Source organism: Xenopus laevis, chromosome 7L (genome assembly GCF_017654675.1).
Source record: "Xenopus laevis strain J_2021 chromosome 7L, Xenopus_laevis_v10.1, whole genome shotgun sequence".
Lineage (NCBI taxonomy): Eukaryota > Metazoa > Chordata > Amphibia > Anura > Pipidae > Xenopus > Xenopus laevis.
The window spans coordinates 136,573,558-136,598,390 of record NC_054383.1 but is presented as its reverse complement, the minus strand read 5'-3'; the positions used below and the strand labels follow the sequence as shown (position 1 = coordinate 136,598,390).

At 40.8% G+C, this 24,833-nt stretch overlaps 1 protein-coding gene across 4 annotated transcripts in view; it reads left to right on the top strand.

Annotated features, from left to right (window-relative positions):
* The window catches only part of pax7.L (paired box 7 L homeolog), a 113,903-nt gene that overhangs the window by 65,895 nt on the left and 23,175 nt on the right, over window positions 1–24,833 (top strand). For all 4 annotated transcript variants that reach the window (XM_018224609.2, XM_018224607.2, XM_018224608.2 and 1 more), the window contains 2 exon segments: window positions 5,084–5,249; window positions 5,608–5,798. In XM_018224609.2, the coding sequence (XP_018080098.1) occupies window positions 5,084–5,249; window positions 5,608–5,798 (357 nt within the window).

The window sequence follows — 24,833 nt, the reverse complement described above, 5'->3', positions numbered from 1 at the left end:
GGGGGCGTCTGACGGGTCTCCCCAATCGATATCTGGCCAAAAATCAGCCTGATATCGATTGGACAGGTTTAATTTTTCCTGCGGATAGTTGGTGCGGTCCTACAACCTGTCGGCACCCATTTCTGTTTGGCCCTAGGGTTGAACGTTCTGATTAACCTGACATCGTCCTGCCATTGGTGGTCCTTTCAGGGATAGATCCGCTCGTTTGGTGACCTCACCTAACGAGCAGATCTTATTATGTATGACCACTATACATGGTGTTTGCAAGATATATGACTTCAAAAACTGATGTCCTTTTTTTTATTGATTTGGCCTGTATTTCTCAGTTCTCAAAAAAAATGATGGACCACAGCTGCTGAGCTTGACTTTACTTTATTCCACATTGGTGTAGAGTAGTGACCCTTTAATTGACAGTTTTTCCGCAAACATGATTTGGGGGCAGTCAGTGTAGTAGCGCAGAGCAAAGCTTGTACTGGACTGGTGAGAAGTGCACATAGATCACTACTGTGCCTGACAGTTAAGTCTCAGCTCCAAATCTATACGGAGATCCGAGGGATCAGGAGTGTGGAAAGATCTTTGTGTATAATAGGGCCCCTCGGGACTCAGGAGGGGAGAGAAGGAAATGCTTAGAATGGGGGGAGTGGGTATGTGAAGGGGTAAAAGAAATGAAGATACAAATGTACAGACCAGCAGGACTGGGATAGTGTTACACCCGCTGAGAAAAGGGGGAGCAAACATTAAGTGCAGGAGAAAGTTTTACTGCTGTGAAATGGAATGTTCACTAATTAACCTTCGTTAGTCTAAGCAGCTTTGCATTTAGCCTTTTTTATTTATTTATTTTTTTTTACCCTAGTTTCCTTTTTATTCAGCCCTTTTTCAACCTGGACTTTGTCGACAATGTGGTTGTTCACCTTTAAACTAACTGTTAGTAGGATGTAGAGAGGGATAATCTGAGACAGTTTGCGATTGGTTTTCATTTTTTAATTTTTGTGGTTTTTGACTTATTTAGCATTTTAGTCAGCAGCTCTTCAGTTTGTAATGTCAGCCATCTGGTTGCTAGGGTCCAAATTTCCCTAGTAACAAGGGACGCACCGAATCCACTATTTTGGATTTGGCCTAAACCCTGAATCCTTCGCGAAAGATTCCGAACCGAATCTGAATCCTAATTTGCATATGCAAATTAGGGGTGGAAAGTGGAACATTTTTTACTTCCTTGTTTTGTGACAAAAAGTCACGTGATTTTATTTCCATCCCCTAATTTGCATATGCAAATTAGGATTTCGATTTGGTTTGGCCAGGCAGTATTCAGCCGAATCTGAATCCTGCTGAAAAAGCCGCTAATCCTGGCCGAATCTGAACCGAATCCTGAATTCGGTGCATCCCTACTAGTAACCAGGCATTGATTTGAATAAGAGACTGAAATATGAATAGGAGAGGCCTGAATAGAAAGATGAGGAATAAAAAGTAGCAATAACAATACATTTGTAGCCTTACAGAGCGTTTGTTTTTTTACATGGGGTCAGTGACCCTTTTGAAAGCTGGAAAGAGTCGGAAGAAAAAGGCATATGATTTTTAAAAAAACGACTTTCAATTGGTCTTCATTATTTATTTTTTATAGTTTTTTTAGTGGATGCACCATATCCACTATTTTGGATTCAGCCGAACCCCCGAATCTTTCGCAAAAGATTTGCCCGAATACCGAACTAAATCCAAATCCTAATTTGGATATGCAAATTAGGGGTGGGAAGGTGAAAACATTTTTTACTTCCTTGTTTTGTGACAAAAAGTCCCGTGATTTCCCTCCCTGCCGCTAATTTGCATGTGCAGACAATGGGTTTACTTGTTGGCATATGCAAATTAGGATTCGGATTCAGTTTGGCCAGGTAGAAGGATTCGGCTGAATCTAAATCCTGTTGAAAAAGCCCTAATCCTGGCCGAATCTTGAACCGAATCCTGGATACCTAAGATAAACTATATGTATCCCTAAAAAAAAAAAAAAAATAATAATAAAAATAAATAATAAAAAATAAAAATAAAAATAATAATAATAAGTTGCTTAGAATTGGCTAATCTATAACATATTAAAAGTTAACTTAAAGGTGAACCACCCTTTAAACCCATTGTCTGATTGCTAAGATAAGTAGGACCCTAATAACAGATAATGGTTTAAATTCCAAACTGGGATTTTAAGGGTTGGGGCAGATTCGGGAAGATTTAGTCGCCTGGCGACTAATCGCCTCTTCTGCGGGGCGACAATCTCCCCGAACTGCCTTCCGTCTGCTTGAATGAAGAATCACCTGCGCTAATGCACTTGCGGCGATTCGATTTCTGAAGTCGCCTCACGAGGCAACTTCGGGCAAATTCGGGAATCGAATCGCCGTGAGTGCATCTTCATTCAAGCAGACGGAAGGCAGTTCGGGGAGATTGTCGCCCCGCAGAAGAGGCGATTAGTCGCCAGGCGACTAAATCTCCCCGAATCTGCCGTCTGCCCCAACCCTAAAACCTGTATTGAAAAAAGAGGACTTAATGCAAATTGTAATAGAATATCGCAGTCTTCATCAGTGTTGCATACAGTTGCTCGATTTTATTTTAATGCTGCCCCAAACCTCAAGGCAATTGACGTACTTTTTAAACATACTTTTTCTAAAGTAGGAATTGAAAAGCCCAAAGTCTGTGAGTCGGGCGGGAGAGGGATGAGTTAAACAGCCGAACATTTTGAAGCGTGAGAGCTGTCTCTGAATGTAGAGTGAGCTCATGAAGAAATATTACACCTGTCCAGCAAACACAATAAATAGACCACCACGGAGCAGACGTTACACAATAGAGATCCTTATAAATGTGAAGCGCTAGGGAAAAATCCGAATACGCACTCAAATCCCTTGCACCCACTCAGTTGGAATGAGCACCCTGGAATCCAGGGAGATGCGGGTTCACTGATTGCGTAACCTCCACCCATAGGATCTGGCATGTTGTATAGGGACTTTGCCAGTCTCCCTGCAGCAGCTGTCGGTTACATTCCTCAGCCATTCCTCACGCCAACGACCTGCCAGCTGAATTCTCTTCCCACCGGGTCTCAACCGACCACCCAACTGCCATGTCCTGACTTGGAATGAGTCGCTGGCAGACAGAGGAAAGGCCCCAGAGAATAAACAGCTTATAAAATGCAATTTAGGAGACCCCTGTAAATGTTTATTACAATCCAGTGATGAGATTTCAACTTATACAGATGATCAGAAGTTCACTGGGTTCACTGATTTCTTTCTGTGCATTAACCCTAATCCCCAGGCCTTGATCCTGTTCAGGTTTTTTTGATATGTTTTCGGTGAGGTTCTGGTTCCTTCACAAAGATGTCTTCTCTTCACTCAACAAACCTTCAGCCACCCAGTCTCAAGTGCATTGTATTAATACTAGGGATGCACCGAGTCCAGGATTCAGTTCGGTATTCGCAATTTTCAGCAGGATTTGGATTCAGCAGAATCATTGTGCCTGGTCGAACCGAATCCTTAAAATCAGGTGACTTTTCATCACAAAACAAGGAAGTAAAAAAATTTTTAGCCGCACACTTCGCATATGCAAATTAGAGGTGGGGAGGGAAATCACGTGATTTTTAATCCCAAAACAAGGAAGTAAAAATGTTTTCCCCTTCCCACCCCTAATTTGCATATGCAAATTAGGGTTCGGATTCGGTTCGGTATTCAGCCAAATCTTTCACAAAGGATTCGGGGGTTCGGCCAGATCCAAAATAGTGGATTGGGTGCATCCCTAATTAACACACAGATAATATATATTCATGGCGTGGGCTAAAATGATCATAAAAGTCATTTAAAAAAAAAACAATATAATGCAAGAAATTAAGGGGGTTATTATTCTGATTATTTTATTTAAAAAAGTCAGACTAGAATCCACTATTTGACCTTATTATTAAAAAAAAGCAGAATTTAATCAGATCGGCTCAATAAAACCGAGCAAAAATCCGAATCATACCAATTTTTTTGCTGAATCACTTTATTTTTTTTCAGGCATTTTCCTGAAAAGTCTGAATATTCAGATTTTTACCCAAAATAGTCGGATTTTCCTTCTGATTCCAGCGCAGACCACAGAAACTTCCAAATGGGATAGGGATGTCTTCCACTGACTTATATACAACCTTGGCATCTCTGAGATGCCGGATTTTTAGAATTAGACTTTTTCCATCCTCGGGGTATAATAAATCTCGAAAAATGCGAGTTTTTTTATCCCACTAAAAATTCAGATTTTACAGTAAAAAAAAAACTCATATTATTCGAGTTTTTGGTATTCGGAGTTTAATAATTAACCCCCTTAGTGAACATTATGGGTTACTACATTCATTTACTTGTTGTGGTTTTACTGGCCCTTAATAATAATAATAATAATAATAATAATAATAATAATAATAATTAATAATGATAATAATGATAATAATAATGATTTGCTGCTTAAAGGGGATGTTCACCTTCCAAACACTTTTTCAGTTCAGTTGTTTTCAGATTGTTCCCCAGAAATAAAGACTTTTTTCAGTTACTTTCCATTATTTATTTTTTACTGTTTTTCCAAAATCTAAGTATAAAGTTGAATGTCTCTCTGGTGTTTGAGTCTGACAGTTCAGTAATTCAGGTGCAGATTCTGTTACAATTTTACAACATTTAGTTGATCCATTTCTCAGCAGCATCTCTGGAGTATTAGTAACTATTGTATCAAGTCTAACAGCTGCCTGTAATGTAACCCAGAGATTCTGCTCAGCAGGGACAAAGATAAGAAATGGATCAACTAAATGTATCAGTTTAGTACAATTTAGAGGGTCGGCGACCCCCCTCCCAGAGCTGCTTTAGAAGGTGAAAAAATGACACTTTACACTTCAATATTAGAAAAACGGTGACACATAGAAAATAGAAAGTCATTGGAAAAAGTCATTCTTTTTGGTGATCTGTCTGAAAATAACTAGTTGTTTGAAGGTGATGTAGGATTTATTACATCATGGTACAATTTGTAAATTGTTTATAATAAGAACCTTTATTATTGTGCTGGTTATTTATCAGCTGTATTTCCTTTCCTGTTCTTTTAGGTCTGGTTCAGCAACCGCAGGGCACGTTGGCGCAAACAGGCAGGAGCCAATCAACTCGCAGCATTTAACCACCTGCTCCCTGGAGGGTTCCCTCCCACTGGGATGCCGGCGCTGCCTCACTATCAGCTCCCAGACTCCTCCTACTCCGCAGCCAGCCTTGGCCAAGGTCAGGACCCTGTTATTTACAATCATAGGAAGAAGGAATAGCTTTTTTTTGACCCATAAATGCTCAGAAACGGTTTCTTGCACTAAAATACCCACCAAATGATAATTATTATAGGTACTGAAATACATTTACTTCTTATTTCTGATAGGTCAGTGCCAGGGAGTTTTGATTCCCACAATCCTCTCTGGGCAAAGGTCATGGATCAAATGCAGTTGAATCAATTGCAATTTAAATTAATTTCAATGAGAAAAGGCTCTGTTGTGACACTCGTTACGTGGGATGTTTATTATGTTACATTACTTGTTCTGCTTCTAAAATTCACTGTTGTCTGACCTGTGCCTCGTCCTTTTACTTATAGATGTCGGAAGCACAGTTCATAGACCCCAACCTCTGCCTCCCTCTTCAATGCACCAGGGAGGCCTTTCAGCTGCTGACACAGGTTCTGCCTATGGTGCCAGACACAGCTTCTCCAGCTACTCCGACACTTTCATCAACCCAGGAGGGCCGTCCAATCACATGAACCCCGTCAATAATGGCCTCTCCCCGCAGGTAAGGAAACTGACAGTTGCAAAAGGAAATGACTGTACTGCACTTATATATAATATAATGTATCCGGAGAAGCATCTGAGGCAGGGTAGGAGTTTAGAGAGGAAAGCCCCAATCTCAAGGGGGGCACATTGGGACCCCAGTAGTGTCTCTAGGAAATAGAATTATCAAGGGTGGAAATTGAAAATGAGAATTTTCAAGTTTTCTTAATGGTCAAAACTGTCAAATTTGACTAGGGAGTTATTGAATTCGAGTTTTTTTAAACAAATTAGAATTTTCTAGATTTATCATACTCTGGCCCTTTAAGAACTCAAATTCGAATATTTGCCACCTAAAACCTGCCTAATTTGAAGTTGTTTGCAGCCTTCCTGACATTCATGTATTTTTCAGAGAAAAAACTCGAATCGATTTTTTCAAACTCATATCAAATTAGATTTCCGAGATTTATCATACTCTGGCCTTTTAAGAACTCAAATTTGAATATTTGCCACCTAAAACCTGCTGAATTGCTGTTTAAGTTAATGGGAGACGTCCAGGGATGAATTTGGAGTTGTTTGCAGCATTCAAGTTTTTTTCTGAGTCAAAACTCAAATCGAGTTCTTAAAATTCTAATCGAATTTGATTTTAGAGATTTATCATACTCTGGACATTTCAGAACTTGAATTTGACTATTCGGCACCTAAAGCCTATTGAATTGCTGCTTAAGTCAATAGGAGACGTCCAGGGATCAATTTGGAGTTGTTTGCAGCCTTCCTGATATTCAAGTTTTTTTCAGAGAAAAAACTCGAGTTTTTTAAAATTCAAATCGAATTCGATTCAAGTTTTTGAGTCAATTTAATTCATCCAAGTTTAAAAAAATGTGAATTTCATTTGGTCAAATTTCAAATTAATGGGAGTTATGGGGAGTTTTTTAAAACTGGCATGAATTCGAAATTCGAGCTTTGATAAATGTTTTGCCGCCGGCGTCTTTCTCTCCCTCGTGGTTCTCCCCTACAGCGCACCATGACGGCACCTCCACCTGATGCGTTTCGCTGAACCAATCAGCTTCCTCAATACAGTAGACAATACAGTATCTTTACAGTATGAGGGTTGCACAGAATGTTTGATCTTGTTATTGTATTGTTTGTTCATTGGTATTAATTGATGTTCTTGTTGCAGCTGTCAAACTATTTGGCTGATACATTATCCATAGGCCGACAAAGTGAATATTGTGTTTCCCCTTAAAAATCAGCAATTAACATATTTATTGGACACTATCCGTAGGGTAGAGCTCCACAAGCGTATTTCGTCGGATCGACGCCCATCGACAAAACGATATAATTTCGTCGGATCGACGCCCAACGACAAAACAATATAATTGGACTGAATGAAAAGTCGGATGAAGATGCTGCTTTCTGCGACCACATCCGACAGTCGTGTTGCGTTGGATGTAATGTCGTTTTTACCTGCGACTTTTCATTCAGTCCAATTAGAATCTTGACGCCTGCTTCTCCATCCGGCTTGTAGCGTGCGTTTTGTCAATCCGAAGACAAACGCTTGTGGAGATCTAGACTAAGGGCTCTTACACATGGGCGGTTTTTCCTGCACTCCCCTCCGTTGCATTTCTTCCAGTCGCTTTGCAGGGGATCGCCGGAGTAGACGCACTCAATTAATGTGAAGGGGGCTGTACTCACACAGACGCATGTATGCGCCGAACGCAGGTGAAATGCAACATGCCGTGTCCCACCTCCGTTTGGTGCTTACATTGAGTGTGTCTACTCCTGCGCTCCTCTGCGGCTGAACGGAAGAAAACGCAACGCTGGGGAGCGCAGGAAAAAACGCCCGTGTGGAGCCCTTAGGGTTGCCACCTCACCCCTTTAAAGCCGAACACATATGGAATCCACAGCCTGCGTGGCTAATTAGTAATTAATTTAGATGCATGGCTGCACATAAGGGCCCTTACACACGGGCGTTTTTACCTGTGCTCCCCTGCGTTGCGCTTTCTTCCGTTCAGCCGCAGGGGAGCACAGGCGTAGACACAGTCAATCATTTTGAAGGGGGCTGTATTCACACAGACGCATGTAAGTGGCAAATGCAGGAATGCAGCAAGTTGCATTTCACCTGCATTCGGCATATACATGCGTCTGTGTGAGCACAGCCCCTTTTAAAATAATAATCAGATCAGATCAGATTGTTTTACAGCTGTGACAGTGAATGCATTTTTTTGTGTGATGGTCCAACTCCATACTGATACAGTAGAACCCCTATTTTATGTTTTTCAGGGGACCAGGTGTAAAATCCTTGAAAATGTAAAATGAGGGAAATGTATTATAAATGCATAATATATCAGTGGGACCCCAAAACAAGAATGTAAAATGAGGGAAAACTTAAATCAGGGGATGTAAAATTGAGGTTCCACTGTATATGGTCTTATCTTATGGGAAAGATTGGGAAAGATTCATTTATTGGGTTATTTACTAAACTTCAAGTGCAAAAATTAAGAAGGGTTTGTGATTTTTTGTTTTATAAAATCTGACTTTTAAAAAAACCACGAATTTTTCGGATTTTATTAAACCCAGAGGATGGAAAAGTCAGAATCGGAAAATCCGGCATCTCAGACCCGTCGAGGTTCTATATAAGTCCTAAAGATTCTTTGATTTGGGTTTCGTGCAATACCCCAAAGTTTTCCCGAAAAATCTTGAAAATTAGATGAAAAAATCCAAAAACATCGTGAAAATCTGTTTTTTTTTCCCCGCAAAGCACATTTTTGGGAAAATGTAATAGTAAATAAGCGTGAAAATCATGAGAGGATTTGATCGGAGTTTGTAGCAGCAAATATTGAGATCAATTCGGACTTTGATAAATAACCCCCATAGTATCCAAGTATATGTAGTGAGTTCAAACACTTTATTATAATATTCCCACTTGGAAAATGTTGATGTTGAAAGCAGAATCCGATTTTCTTTTCTTCATCCGAGAGCAACGCAGTAAAAGAAGTGTCTCCAGCCTGGTGGGTCGCCCGCTGCTACTCCGTCGTTACTGCAATGTGCTTATAATAAGCATTAAATATGAGGCTTGCTGGGCAGGGGAGGGGAACTGCCAGGGATGTTAAATAGTACAGAATTAGTAATAAAAAAACTGATGCAAATCATTGGTAAAGAGAAAATTATGTGCAATTACCCGGCGATATTGGGCAGCTCGGCCCACCCTCGACCAACAAGATCTCATTAACAAGCAGAAAATAAGATTGAAATGGTGTGTAAAAGAGCTGAGAAATGAATTTCAATGCTGCATTTGTCCACAATTACCCCCTCGTTCACACATATTTTATTGCCATTTTTTTTTTATTCTTCTTAATCTCTCCATCCCTCAAAGCAGATTGGCGACATCCTGGCATTACAGAGGCTGAGGGACGAGAATTAAGGATTTGTTCCTCTGTGAATGTCTCAGCTCTCTGTCTGTCTCTTGCTGCTGCTGCTGTGTCTGGATAACAGAGCCTGGGAGAGATCACAAGGCAGTGGCAATATAGGGGTGACCGCATGCTTTGTAGGCCTCTGATTGGTCAGACAGTGATAATTCTCACTACTCACTACTCACACTTCATTATGAAAAAAGCCCCAACTTCTCCTGGTTTTCGATTCACATACAGCCGTAGTACTGTCGCCTATTTTACTACTCATATTAAGGCCACATTAACTACAGGTATGGGACCTGTTATGCAGAATGTGGTTTTTCGGATAACAGATCCAGTGTCGGACTGGCCCACTAGGATACCAGGAAAACTCCCGGGGGGGCCCAGGTGTCAGTGGCCCTTGTGCTGCTAAATAAGCCTATTTTATGGCCATTTCCTATTTCTTTGAGAACAAAGAGTCTAAATAAATGGAATAATAGATTATAGCATGTAAAAATGGAGACTAGGTTGAGAGAGGAGAAGAAGAATAATAGTACATAGAGTGGGCCTCTGGTCTATGGTTCTTTGGTGGGCCCCTAGTCTAAGGTTTTTGGGTGGGCCCCTGGTGTCCCAGTCCGACAATGAGCAGATTTTTCCGTAATTCAGATATTCATCCCTTAAATCTATACAAAATCCATAGACTCTATTTTATCCAAATAATCCAAATATTTAAAAATGATTTCCCTTTTCATAGACTCCATTTTATTCAAATAATCCAAATATTTAAAAGATTTTCCTTTTTTGGGTAATAATAAAACAGTCGCTTGTACTTGATCCCAACTAAGATATAATTAATCCTTATTGGAAGCAAAACCAGCCTATTGGGTTTATTTAGAGGGTTATTTATTAAAGTCGAAATGCTTAAATCTCGAAATCAGAATTTTTAGTGGGGAAAAAAACTTGAATTTTTAGAGATTTATTATACCCCGAGGATGGAAAGTCAGAATCCAAAAATCAGCCATCTCAGATCTGCCGGAGGTTGTATACGTCAGTGGGAGAGGTCCGTATCCTATTTGGAAGTTTCTGTGGTCTGTGCCGGAATAAGGCCAAAAATCAGACTAAATTGGGCTTTTCGGGGAAAAATCTGAAAAATTTAGACTTTTCAGGAAAAAGCCCCAAAAAAATCGAGAGATTTGGGGAAAAAAATGTAAAAAAAAATGTACAATTAGTTTTTTTGCTCGATTTTATCGAGTTTTAAATCGTGCTTAAATAATAAATAAGGTCAAATCGTGGATTCTACTTTTTTATTGTAGTTTATTTTAAAAAATCAGATACGTTCAGATTTTGAAAAACAACCCCTAAATGTTTCAATGATTTTTAGCAGACTTAAGGTATGGAGATCCAAATTATGGAAAGACCCCTTATCTGGTAAACCCCACGTCCCGAGCATTCTGGCTAACAGGCCCCATACCTGTATAATTTATACCTGCTGAATCAGACAATACACCATAATGCTGATCTGTAAACATTGCAAATACAAAGCAGTACAGGTGTGGGATCCGTTATCTGGAAACCCGTTATCCAGAAAGCTCCAAATTACGGAAAGGCCGTCTCCCATAGACTCCAAGTTATCCAAATAATCCACATTTTTACAAATAATTTCCTTTTCTTCTGAAATAATAACAGTAGGTTGTACAGGTATAGGATCCCTTATCTGGAAACCCAATATCCAGAAAGCTCCGAATTACAGAATGGCTGTCTCCGATAGACTCCATTTTATCCAAATAATCCAATTTTTTAAAAACAATTTCCTTTTTCTGTGTAATAATAAAACAGTCGCTTGTACTTGATCCCAACTAAGATATAATTAATCCTTATTGGAAGCAGAACCAGCCTATTGGGTTTATTTAATGTTTAAATGAATTTCTAGTAGATTTAAGGCATTAAGACCCAAATTACGGAAAGATACATTATTCGGAAAATCCCAGGTCCTGAGCATTCTGGATAAGAGGTCCCATACCTGTACTTGATCCCAACTAAGATATAATTCATCCTTATTGGAAACTTGAGTCTAATGAATATTTCACAACACAGATATGGGATCTGTTATCCAGATGACTTGGGATCTGGGGTTTTCCGGGTAATGGATCTGTAATTTGGATCTTCATACTTTGTCTACTAGAAACATGAAATAAGCCCAATAGACTGGTTTTGCCTCCAATAAGGATTAATTAAATCTTAGTTGGGATCAAGTACAAACGACTGTTTTATTGGAAATAAGAGAAAAAGGAAATCAGTTTTAAATATTTGGATTATTTGGATAAAATGGAGTCTAAGGATTAATTATGTCTTAGTTGGGATCAAGTACAGGTATGGGACCTGTTATCCAGAATGCTTGGGACCCGGGGTTTTCCTGATAACAGATCTTTCTGTAGTTTGGATCTTCATACCTTAAGTCTACTAGAAAATCATATAAACATGAAATAAAGCCAATAGGCTGGTTTTGCTTCCAATAAGGATTAATTATATCTTAGTTGGGATCAAGTACAAGCGACTGTTTTATTATTACACAGAAAAAGGAAATTATTTTTAAAAATGATTTCATTATAATAGTGTCTATGGGAGACGGCCTTTCTGTAATTCGGAGCTTTCTGGATGACAGGTTTTCATTTCCCTTTGTTTTCTGCGTATTTTGCTATACAGTTATCCAGCAATGCAGCTCTATTTCCATCCAACGTGGTGTTTCTTTCGGAAGATGTGGGGGTTCCAGTTTGTGCCCCGTCTTTTTTTTTCCTGTACATTTTATTGGCAAGTTGTAAAGCTTGTGGAAGTTGAAGCGATTCTCTCCCATCGCAGTGAGGGATATTGGCCACCTGCTTCCGTCAGTCATTGGGGAGTATAGGGGGAGTATAGGGGGAGTATAGGGGGAGTATTGGGGGGGCATTAAACGCTGCACATTCCATTACACGTGAGAAAAGCACAAATCATCTCTCAGTTCAGAGGCCGGAGCTGGGATTTCTCTCCCCAGAGAAGCAACAGAACTGAGAATTCCAGCCTGGTCTTGTCGCTCACAAAAAATAAAGAATTATATTATATTATTTATTCTATTTATTCTATTTATTCAGCAGCGCTTCGTGTTAACCCCTTATGTTTTTATTTATCACTTCTGCAGCGTGAATTAAATCCACATTTTCATGATATAAACCGTTATCAATAAATGACTAGTTATTATGCGTAGTGTGCGCCGCTTATATCATCACCTGGGCAGTTGAAAGGATTATTTTATTCCTTTGCCTAAACTATAGCGGAATGCAAAATTAATTGATATAATGGGGGGAAACTCCTTTTCGGAGGCATTTTCCCTGAGAAGCTTGATAAGGCTGAAAGCTCATCTTGGGGAGACAAAGAGACAGAAAATGAGAATAAAAGGCATGAAATGAATCCGGTAAAACAAGCAAAGATGGTGCTGTGACTTTCATATATACAGATGCTCCTGTAACTTACAGGTGTAGGATCCGGAAACTATGCACCAAATCCAGGATTCAGTTCGGGATTCAGCCTTTTTCAGCATTCATCCGAATCCTTGTGCCTGGACAAACCGAATCCAAATCCTAATTTTCCACTTTTTCCTTTCCTGCCCCTAATTTGCATATGCAAATTTGGATTCGGTTCGGTATTCAGGCGAATCCCAAATAATGGATTCGGTGCATCCCTACCGGAAACCCATTATCCAGAAAGCTCCAAATTACGGAAAGGTCGTCTCCCATAGACTCCATGTTATCCAAATAATCCCAATTTTTAAAAGTGATTACATTTTTCTGTGTAATAATAAAACAGTCGCTTGTACTTGATCCCAACTAAGATATAATTAATCCTTATTGGTGATGGGCAAATTTCTGCCGTCGAAACATTTGTGAAAAAATCGTGAAATCTGACATTTTCACAAAAAAAATCTTGAAAATCTGACATTTTCATGTGAAAATCGGAAATTGACGCCCTCGTCCAAGTTAAAGTCAATGGGCGTCCGAATAGTGTTGACACGAACAACTTTTCCGACACACGTCCAAAAAACTTTGACAAATTTTTGGGGAAGATTTACAAATTTATTCGCCGGCAGTGAAACGCAGAAATTTGCGGCGAATTTCTTCCAGCCGAATTTATTCGCCCATCACTAATCCTTATTAGAAGGGTTATTTAACATTTACATGATTTTTTAGTAGACTTAGGGCATGAAGATCCAAATTATGGAAAGATCAGTTATCCGGTAAACCCCAGGTCTGGAGCATTCTGGATAACAGGTCCCATACCCTGTGTTACAGGGACAAGCTTTTGTTACTCCTGCAGAACTGCATCTCCCAGTTGCTACACCTGATGTACCTGATATCACAGTTCTATACATGATCATCCAGAGAAGAATAGAAAAAGAGGGACACATCATACTCTTTGTAAAGCACTAGTAAAGTACAGGTATAGGATCTGTTTTCCGGAAACCCGTTATCCAGAAAGCCGCCTCCCATAGACTCCATTTTATCCAAATAATCCATATATTTAATAAATATTAAATAAAACAGTAGCTTGTACTTGATCCAAACTAAGATATAATTAATCCTTATTGGAAGCAAAACCAGCCTATTGGGTTTATTTAATGTTTACATGATTTTCTAGTAGACTTAAGGTATGAAGATCCAAATTATGGAAAGATCCGTTATCCAGAAAACCCCAGGTCCCGGGCATTCTGGATAACAGGTCACATACCATAGACAGTGGGGATCAAGTTCCCTATGAGAAAGAAGGGCAGGTAGCTGGGAGTTACACACCCAGGTCCTGGGCATTCTGGATAACAGGTCCCATACCTGTACTAGTAAAGCCCCATCTGAAGTGTACAGTACAGCTTCAGTCTCCAGTATAGAGAATGGCAACTTTTCAGATGGTCCTCAGCTTTTGATTTTATCTTTTTTTAATCTGCAATTTAAAATGTCATCTGGCTGACAGGGTCACTGACCGAACCAACCAAACCTAAGCATATGCAAATTAGGGGCGGGGAGGGAAATTGTGTGACTTTTTGTCACAAAACAAGGAAGTAAAAATTTTTTTCCCCTTCCCACCCTTAATTTGCATATGCAAATTAGGATTCGGTTCGATATTCGGCCGAATCCAAAATAGTGGAAAATTGGTGCCAGCATTGTAACAGTCACCGGCGTCGAAAAAACTTCTACGCCGGCGTCAAAACCATCACCGGAGGCAAAAAACAGGAAAATTCGCCGCGAATTTGTGCCTGCCGAATAAATTCACCCATCATAGTATTGTGTTATACATAGGGGCAGATTTATATAGGGTCGAATATCGAGGGTTTATTAACCCTCGATATTCGACTGTCGAAGTTAAATCGAAGTCGAAGGATTTAGTGCTATTCGATTTTAATCCATCGATCGAACGTTTTTTTTTCGATCATAAAAAGCTTACAAAGCCTATTGGGACCTTCCCCATAGGCTAACATTGCACTTTGGTAGGTTTTAGGTGGCGAACTAGGGGGTCGAAGTTTTTTAAAGAGACAGTACTTCGACTATCGAATGGTCGAATATTCGAACGGTTTTTAGTTCAAATCGTTCGATTCGAAGTCGTAGGCGAAAGTCGAAGTAGCCAATTCGATGGTCGAAGTAGCCAAAAAAATCATTTGAAATTCGAATTTTTTTTTATTCTATTCCTTCACTCGAGCTAAGTAACTGGGCCCCATAGTGTTGTGTTGTGTTAGACATAGTGTTGTGTTAGACATAGTGTTGTGTTATACATAGTGTTGTGTTAGACATAGTGTTGTGTTAGACATAGTGTTGTGTTATACATAGTGTTGTGTTATACATAGTGTTGTGTTGTGTTAGACATAGTGTTGTGTTGTGTTAGACATAGTGTTGTGTTATACATAGCGTTGTGTTGTGTTATACATAGTGTTGTGTTATACATAGTGTTGTGTTATACATAGTGTTGTGTTATACATAGTGTTGTGTTATACATAGTGTTGTGTTGTGTTAGACATAGTGTTGTGTTGTGTTAGACATAGTGTTGTGTTATACATAGCGTTGTATTGTGTTATACATAGTGTTGTGTTATACATAGTGTTGTGTTATACATAGTGTTGTGTTATACATAGTGTTGTGTTATACATAGTGTTGTGTTATACATAGTGTTGTGTTAGACATAGTGTTGTGTTAGACATAGTGTTGTGTTATACATAGTGTTGTGTTATACATAGTGTTGTGTTGTGTTAGACATAGTGTTGTGTTATACATAGTGTTGTGTTATACATAGTGTTGTGTTAGACATAGTGTTGTGTTATACATAGTGTTGTGTTATACAAAGTGTTGTGTTATACATAGTGTTGTGTTGTGTTAGACATAGTGTTGTGTTGTGTTAGACATAGTGTTGTGTTAGACATAGTGTTGTGTTATACATAGTGTTGTGTTAGACATAGTGTTGTGTTAGACATAGTGTTGTGTTATACATAGTGTTGTGTTATACATAGTGTTGTGTTGTGTTAGACATAGTGTTGTGTTGTGTTAGACATAGTGTTGTGTTAGACATAGTGTTGTGTTATACATAGTGTTGTGTTATACATAGTGTTGTGTTGTGTTAGACATAGTGTTGTGTTGTGTTAGACATAGTGTTGTGTTATACATAGTGTTGTGTTATACATAGTGTTGTGTTGTGTTAGACATAGTGTTGTGTTGTGTTAGACATAGTGTTGTGTTAGACATAGTGTTGTGTTATACATACTGTTGTGTTAGACATAGTGTTGTGTTGTGTTAGACATAGTGTTGTGTTAGACATAGTGTTGTGTTATACATACTGTTGTGCAATGGATATTATATTTGCGGTGTATGTCTATAGATGACATTTAGGTATCACACACACACACACAGTTTATTTACATGCAATGTCCACACTTCTCTCTCTATGTGTCGTCTTTATACAATTTACACACTTGCCTAAATGACACTTATACACGGGGCTACATGCAGTTTGTACATCCGTCTACGTGTAATTCCTGTACTTCTGCATAAGTAGAAATAAATCACCTAAAGGCAGCCGTGCCGCTACAACAGTAATCACTATTAATGAAAATAGAAAAAAAAAAAACAACTTTCATCTAACAATTCCGCTCCGTTTTTAACCCTCTCGTTTCCCACCGACCCAACAATGCTGCGCAGTCTCATGCAGCGGATTTAACGTTTGGGAATCTCGGCCCCTTATGTTCGGTTCTCTTGGTTCCACCTGATCATGTATGTGTTCCCCTATGCGCCCCCTTTCCTTTCTCCCTCCTCCTTCGCTATATCACTTTCTCGCCTCTTCTCCATTTCCTATTTTGAAGCTTCTCCTTCGCTTGGGTTTTTTTTTTTTTTTTGTGAACCGAGGGGATCAGGGGAGTCAGCAGAGCTCGGCTCTCTCCTTTGATCCATGTCCTGAGGCCGGATTGACAGCAAAGTAGCATGGAGACAAAACGACTGAGCCAAAGTGATTCCTGACAACTGTCTCCCAGAGATAAGGGAGCCTCTTTCTTCCTAGGATTTCTTTATTTATTTCTTTTTTTTATTTAATACCTCCTCTCCGTTTCCATATGAAGGAGAGTCGCATAAAACCACCGGCTGCGGCCAAGACTTGTTGTTGGATTCACAAGAGTTGGGTTCTCTCTCTAAGCTTCTTGGGTTCATTTTGCAACAGCCGAGTTGCGGGTGAACAAATAGGAAGGTCAATAGCAGCACATTTGCTTGGGATAATGTATAAAATGTATAAGAAGGGTTATGTTGACTTGATTTTTTTAGGCACTAATAGTGTAAAGGAAACACGTGTGAAGAAAACCCTAATTATAAAGAGTACGTTTCTCTTAATGGGGAATTGTAGCCTGTTTAGCTTTGAGTATACATTTATTTTTATATACATGTTAAATGAAAAATATTGTGAGTCCTATATATCTGTTCATTTATTATTATTCATGAGTGGAAGGAGCCATGATTGCTCGGGCAGGGGCATATACCCCTTATCACCCTGCAGACTTTAATGAAACTGCGCCTTCTAGTGGCGAGAATTCTTTTTGGAATAATTAGTTGGCTTTACCATTCAATAGCTTTTGGACTGAGCATCTAGCTGTAGAGAAAAACCCAGTGGTGTAACCAGGGTAGGAAGGGGCCGGCGGGACACCAGGAAAAAACCCACCAGCCCAGATCCGCACCCATTTCCGATTCTTAATGCCGCAACCTCCCTTAGTCGGGAGGTCACTGCAAAAACAGTGGGTGCGTACTTGGCGCAGCATGCATGCGTTCAAATGCAGCGTCGCTTGCATGCGCACAAACGCAGCGCCTTGTGCCAACACAGCTAGGGGCCGGAGGGGGGGCCTTGAGCAGTAACCCCATTGGGCCCCAGGCTAGAATCCTGCAGTGGGTCAGATACCCGCGGGTTACCCACAAAAACTGCGGTACCCTGCAGAAAGAAGTTTCAGGAGCGGGTATAGACGTGGGTTGGCGGTTCTCTGGGTTTGCAGGTCGGGTCGCGGGTCTTCTCAATAGCGGGTTTCACACCTTTTTTTTCTGAACACGCCTACTTCTAATGACGTCACTTCCGGTTTTTTGATGGTCAGCGGGTCACGGATCGGGTTGTGGATAAGGTACTTGCGGGTTGGGTAGCAGGTCCAAGCGGGCAAGTATGCGGGTTGCCTGAATCGAGTTTTTTAAATTCAAATCAAATTCGATTAGAATTCGATTCGAGTTTTCGGATCGATTGTATTCACCCTACTTTTAAAAAATCGATTTTATTAATACATTTCGATTGGCAGAATTTCCGAGTTTATGGGAGTTTTTAAAAGCTAACGACAATTCGAAATTCAACCCTTCATAAATGTGCCTCAAGGTGTAGCATGTCCATTAGTATTTTAATTTGTGTGTTTGTCTCCCTAAGGCAGGGGTCCCCAACCTCCGGGCCTCGGGCTGTGCCGAACTGAGCCGCCTCTGGTCCCTGCTTCAGTCTATAATAGCTGCAAAAACAATGCAAAGGTCCCTAATTACCTGCAGCTCCCTGACGTACCATTGCAATGTGCAAAGCCCAGGAAGTTTTCTACTGATCGCGATAAAGACCAAAATACTGATTGGACAGTTTTTTGTTAAGCCTTAAATGCACCTGCTCATCTAAATCCCCCCACCCTCGGTCCTCGTAAAAATTGTCTTGTTTGAAATTGGTCCGTAGTGCAAAAAAGATTTGGGACCGCTGCCCTAAGGGACTTTTCTGATGCCGCAGGCCTTTCTTTTTTACCATAAAACCTGTCCTGGTGCTGTTACAGCTTCCAAAATCATGTAAAATCATGTTATCATACAGTATGTGTATATAACCTGGAGACCCTATGGAGGGCCACAGGGGCAAGTTCAGTGCTATCAGGTGTTTCCAGTTTCTAATCTTTAGAGCTCCTCTGGGGTTGGCAGGGGGTGTGGCCCTGTGACATCACTGCTTAGATCACAGGAAAGCTCAGTGATAGGCTATAGAACTGAGTATTAAATGCAGTCTGTAGTGTGGCTTTTAGATGTTAAGGGGGGGCCTGGTTGTATTGCTCTTCCAAGATTAGCCGGGGCCCCCTTAAGTCACCAATGTAGGAGCCGAACAGCTAAAATAGGAGTTGAAGCCGACAAAGGGAACCGATGAGGCTAAGAACAATTAAAACACAAATGGTCTTTTTTTTCTTTATGGGGGGCCCTGACCATCGATGTTTTTTTTTTTTACTTTTATGGGGAGCCCTGTTCACCAATTTCTTTTTTGCTCGGGGTCAGCAAATTCTGATGGTGGCCCTGTGCGTGTATATATATAAACAATACATGGTGCACAGTGATTTGCACAAGTAGTAGTGAACACACTGGGATCCAGGGAGTCTTCTGCAGGGGAAAGGTCAGTTGACAGCAAGTGTTTGCAGTTAGTTTGCCGTTAGTTTGCCGTTAGTTTGCCGTTAGTTTGCCGTTAGTTCCAGATGCCACAATGACAGGTGTTGCACCGGTGATAAATACTGGCTGCCCAAGTGCAAAATAACTGGGGTAGAAAGGGAAACAGACATCCTGGGTTCACTTCATTTCCTAGGAACTAATGAAAATTGGAATCCCTGATGTACCGACAGCTCACAAATACTTCTAAAAACCCAAACCGGGTGTGCTATCAATTAATGTAGTCCCAGATGAACCTTATGAGCTGCCGTATCGGTCCCCTTTGTCATGAGAACATTGTAATCTAGCCTGCCATGTGCCCAAATATCCCTTCTAGTTCTGTATGTATGAGTAGGAGCGGGTATGTTGTTTGTGTAAGAAGAAGCGAGCTGTCCGACCCCTGCTACAACAATGGCACGCTGCTCAGCTAAAGTAAGCAGTTTAGGTAAGGTTCAGACTTAGCATGTTGGGCAGTCCATTGATACTCCACTTGCATTGTCTTGCTTCTCAGTTTCATAGTAATACTGTCCTTAGACCAAGTGCCAGAAGACTGGTTCTACTTATTTTTGTTGGCCAGTTTTGTCCTCCAGGTTGTTCTTCAGCAGAGTGACTGAAGTTTATCAGAACACAAATCACATGACTGGGGGCAGCTGGGAAACTGACAATATGTCTAGCCCCATGTCAGATTTCAATATTAAATATAAACAAATCAGTTTGCTCTTTTGAAAAACTGATTTCAGTGAAGAATTCTGCTGGAGCAGCTCTATTAACTGATGCGTTTTGGGGGAAAAAAATTTCCGGTGACAGTATCCCTTTAAGTGCCGGATATGACCGTACAGTAAGGTGCTCAGCACCCTGCCTGGTTGTCTCTTTGATGATTTACTTGGCAGCGGGAGATAGAATATCTGAGCCAACTTTTTTTTATCAATCTCATCTCCAAGTTGGGTTTATTAAGCTCTCCTTTATCAACTCTCAATATCTTGCGGCTTCTGTTCTTGGGTGAAAGAAAAGCAAAACAAACCCAATAAAAGTGTTCCTTGTTTTTATCTCCATGAAGAATCAGCGCTGGGCTCAGAGGAAAGCGAGTCTGTGCTGCAGCTGATGGATTTACCCTTCTGTGTTTGTTATGTGGTGGGAGCCAGGGGCGGAATTCGGCTAATTTTGCATCTGCTTTTATCCAGCTCCTTCTCACCGGCGGCTCTGTGCTCAGATAAGGGGATTAGTTACCGAGCTGAACAAGAAGGTGTTTGAGAAGGAGCGAGCTGGAAGGAAGATATTTGTTTCCTAAATAATGGAGGCATGTTTGTAAGTGAATGTGCACCCAGGAACCTCTTGTTCAGATGCTGAGGGAGCCTGCAGGTCTCATCCTCGCTAACAAGGGACCCAAGCCAAGAGGTCATTTACTAGCCACCGAAACACTGAGCTGCATAGGTCCCTGTTTCCAGGAGATTGCCCTTATGTCTTGCCTACAGTCTCTTGACTCTTGATCAGTGGCGTAACTAGATGTTACTGGGCCCCACAGCAAACTAATTTTAGGGCCCCAAACATATCCAGAGGTTGTCCTGGTTTACCAAAATGTATTGAAATTGTATATGAATTTGAGCCTCATGGGGCCCCCCTATACCTCCTGGGCCCTCTGCTTCCTCTGTAGTTACGCCCCTGCTCTTGATCTTGAATCCTGCGCGTGATTTGGTGCAGGGAGAGGCAAAAGTAGGTCTACAAATAGATCTGCCACTTTAAGACACAGAAGAATTGCCATCAGCCTTTTATAAACTGATTTGTTTTTTTGGTTTTGGATTCGGTTCGGTATTCGGCCGAATCTTTCACAAAGGGTTCAGGGGTTCGGCCGAATAGTGTATTTCGGTGCAAGTCTTTCATAATTCTACATTCCTCTTTGGTAAACACTCTGCTATCATTTTATGCACCATTTCCACTTTCTCAATCCTTGGCTCCTTTGAGCTCTTCTCTGTGTAAATAAGTAGGCTTGGGATCCATTATCTGTAAACTCGTTATCCAGAAAGCTCTGAATTTCTGAATTACTGAAAGGCCGTCTCCCATAGACTCCATTATAATCAAATAATCCAAATATTTAAAAATGATTTCCTTTTTCTCTATAATAACAAAACAGTACCTTATAATTAATCCTTATTGGAAGCAAAACCAGTGTATTTGGTTTATTTAATATTTATATGGTTTTCTAGTAGACTTAGGGCAGTGGCACATGGGAAGATTTGTCGCCCCGCGATTTTTTAGACGCGGCTGCAGGTGACAAATCTCCCGAAAATGCCTCTCCATTCCCGGTAATAGGAATCGTTGGCGTTATGTCCTAATGATCATTAAATCAAAAATCGCACAAAGCTTTCTCTGCAGGCATTTTCGGGCGATTTAGCGATCAGTTGGGCATGCCACCAGCGATTGCAGTGGAGAGGCATTTTCAGGAGATTTGTCGCCCGCAGCCGCGTCTAAAAAATCTCGGGCGACAAATCTTCCCGTGTGCCACTGCCCTTAAGGGTCTTAAAGGGGAAGGAAACCTAGTCGGCGCAAACCCGACATGGGAATGGCCTTTCCTTTTAGATCCATCCCAAACCTTTAATACAATTGCACACGTTTCACAAAGGTGTGATTTCTGGTGTTGTTGTGGGTTGTAGGCTGAGCAAAGCCTAAATTGTCTTCTCATCACTTATTCATTGAGACGGAGCTTTGTTTTACAAAATGAGCGATGAAAGGGGCTGCCAAAAAATATCCTAGCGAATGCTTAGCTGGCTCTTCCCGCAGCCGAACCTGTTCTGCAAAGATTAAAAGAAATATCTTATCGCCGGCAACATAAAATGATGTTTTATAATAAATGTTGGAAATGTAATATCAAAGGCACAAGATAAGTGTGACCCAGGCAAACAATTTGCAGGAATTCCTATCGTCTCGGAAGAAAGAAAGCTGCTTTGTGCTGAGGATAGCAAGTGTTGCCCAGGTTTGCTGAGCTAGTGGCCCGGACTGGCAAACCGTGGGCTCTGGCAAATGCCACAGGGGCTGCTGTAAGTTGCCATAGACAGTCAATATATATTGGGATACTGTGTGGCCTGTTTGGGCCTCTGTGTACCTGAAATACCAGGGCCTATTTTGAATCTCAGAGCAGTCCTGTAGCAGCGCTACTACTGGTGCAGAACTTATAAGGCTGGTGCAGATCACCGACTAAACGTTTCCCATCTCCACAACCTCCATCACGTGCAGAATGGATGGCCCTAGTAGAGGAGACAAGGAAAATAGAGGAAATAACATATGATAAATAAAAGAATACTGGAACATATGGGAACCTTGACTTAAATACTTAAAAGACAACGGAACACTAAAACAATACTCGTACAAACCCCTAGGGGCAGATTCGCTAAAGGGCGAAAATTCACCAGCAACAGTTTCACACCCATCGATACACTTCACCAGGCGAAAATTCGCTCAGACAACGCTGAGTGCAAAGTTGCGTCCAGGGCACCGGAAACACTGATGAATTTTCTCTAGCGTTACTTCGACAATGCGAGCAAGTCCTAGCGCAACTTCGTTAGAGGTCTTCGCTCAGGCTAATTTGCATACGGCGGGAAATTTAAAGTTGAAGCAAATTCATTACATTACACAAGTCCAGGGAACCTTATTAAAGACAGTAGAGTTGTGATATTGCCCTACACATGAGCCCACTGTATAGATTATGTTCCATAAGTTAGGAAATATATGGGGGAATCCGTGAGCCAAAAAAAATTTAAAGGGATACTGTCATGAGAAAAAATTTTTTTTCAAAATGGATCAGTTAATAGGGCTGCTCCAGCAGAATTCTGCACTGAAATCCATTCCTCAAAAGAGCAAACAGATTTTTTTATATTCAATTTTGAAATCTGACATGGGGCTAGACATATTGTCAATTTCCCAGCTGCCCCAGGTCATGTGACTTGTGCTCTGATAAACTTCAATCACTCTTTACTGCTGTACTGCAAGTTGGAGGGTTATCACCCCCCTCCCTTTTCCCCCCCATTAGCCAAACAACAGAACAATGGTAAGGTAACCAGATAGCAGATCCCTAACACAAGATAACAGCTGCCTGGTAGATCTAAAAACAACTAAAATCCAGGTCCCACTGAGACACATTCAGTTACATTGAGAAGGAAAAACAGCAGCCTGCCAGAAAGCATTTCTCTCCTAAAGTGCAGGCACAAGTCACATGACCAGGGGCAGCTGGGAAATTGACACAATGTCTAGCCCCATGTCAGATTTCAAAATTGAATATAAAAAAATCTGTTTGCTCTTTTGAGAAATGGATTTCAGTGCAGAATTCTGCTGGAGCAGCGCTAATAACTGATGTGTTTTGGAAAAAAAAATTATTTTCCCATGACAGTATCCCTTTAAGGACTTTTGCAGGCGATCACTCTGAAAAAAGGAAAAGTCGCCAGCGTTTTTTGGATGTAGAAGTTTTTTCCACTAAAAAATATGATGTAAGTAACAGGAGAATGAGGAAGATCTCTGCACTCCATTGCACTTCTCCTGGTGTGAGCTGGCAAAGGCAAGTCTGGCGATTGAGGGAACGTTCAGTAAAATCCGCATCTTAGTGAATATGCGGAGTAATATCCATTCGCCAGAGCGAAAATTCACCTGTCGATAGAGTGCGAATCACCGCTAGTGTCTATCTCTTTCTCGAGCGAAATAACGCCTGCGCTTGTTAATACATCGGCAAAGTGCCAAAAACCGTTAACGCTATAGAATCGTCACCAGCGTTAGTCACTTTGCCCTGTAGTAAATCTGCCCCCTAGACTTTAACTTGGTATTATAGGCTCAAACCCACGCAATTGGATAATTAGAATATGAACCCAGTTTAAGGAATACTGCTTTATAATGAGTTGTTGTTGTCATGATTTGTACACTACTTGAGTTATATGATTATTAGTATCCTCCACTTTTGTTTCCTGCATTTCTCTTGTTTATTTTTTGTTTATTTCAAAACTGAAAATAAGGATTGTACAAAACGTTTCCCAGGGGGCTTTACGTCCCCTTTATATAAAATAGCATTTTCACACTTGCTAAATGTAGGGTGTTTTCTCCTAATGGGGCGTAGAGATGGTGGGTGCAGCTGGCACACACAAAGTTAATCCTCGGCGCTCGCTAAGAATCGGTAGAAGAGCGAATCTCTCTAAGGAGCTGCTTTATAAGCTGAAATAGCAAATAACGGGCAGCCCCATCTGCTAGAGGAATCCAAGAGCAGGGCTCCAGCTGAGAGCCATTTCACTATTTATTTACATGTAATTACTGCTAGGAGGTGCCCATATTAACACTGTCAAGAGTAATTTGCCCTGACATTTCTCCCCTCCCTTCTCCTCGTCTCCCAGGCGGCAGCTGAATTCTCAGCAAAGTTTGTGCAATCCGGTGTGACTGACACACTCGGCCGAGCAGCACTTTCTGGGCAAGGAGAAGCTGTTATACGGCACAGGGCTAGCAGCTCTCTGAACTGAACACCAGGACAGCTGAGTTTAACCAAATTCACCATCATTTCACTTATTCGTTATTTCACTTTGGGGGGGCTGGATAATAATAAAATAAAGATAGGCATATGTCTGTCATATGATCCAAGAGGGCCTCTGGCTGCCAGTTAGCACACCAGAAGTTTATATTTATAAATATCTAAATAAATATGTATTTATAGGTTATATAAACCTAAATGTATTTATAATTGTTATACTCCTTAGC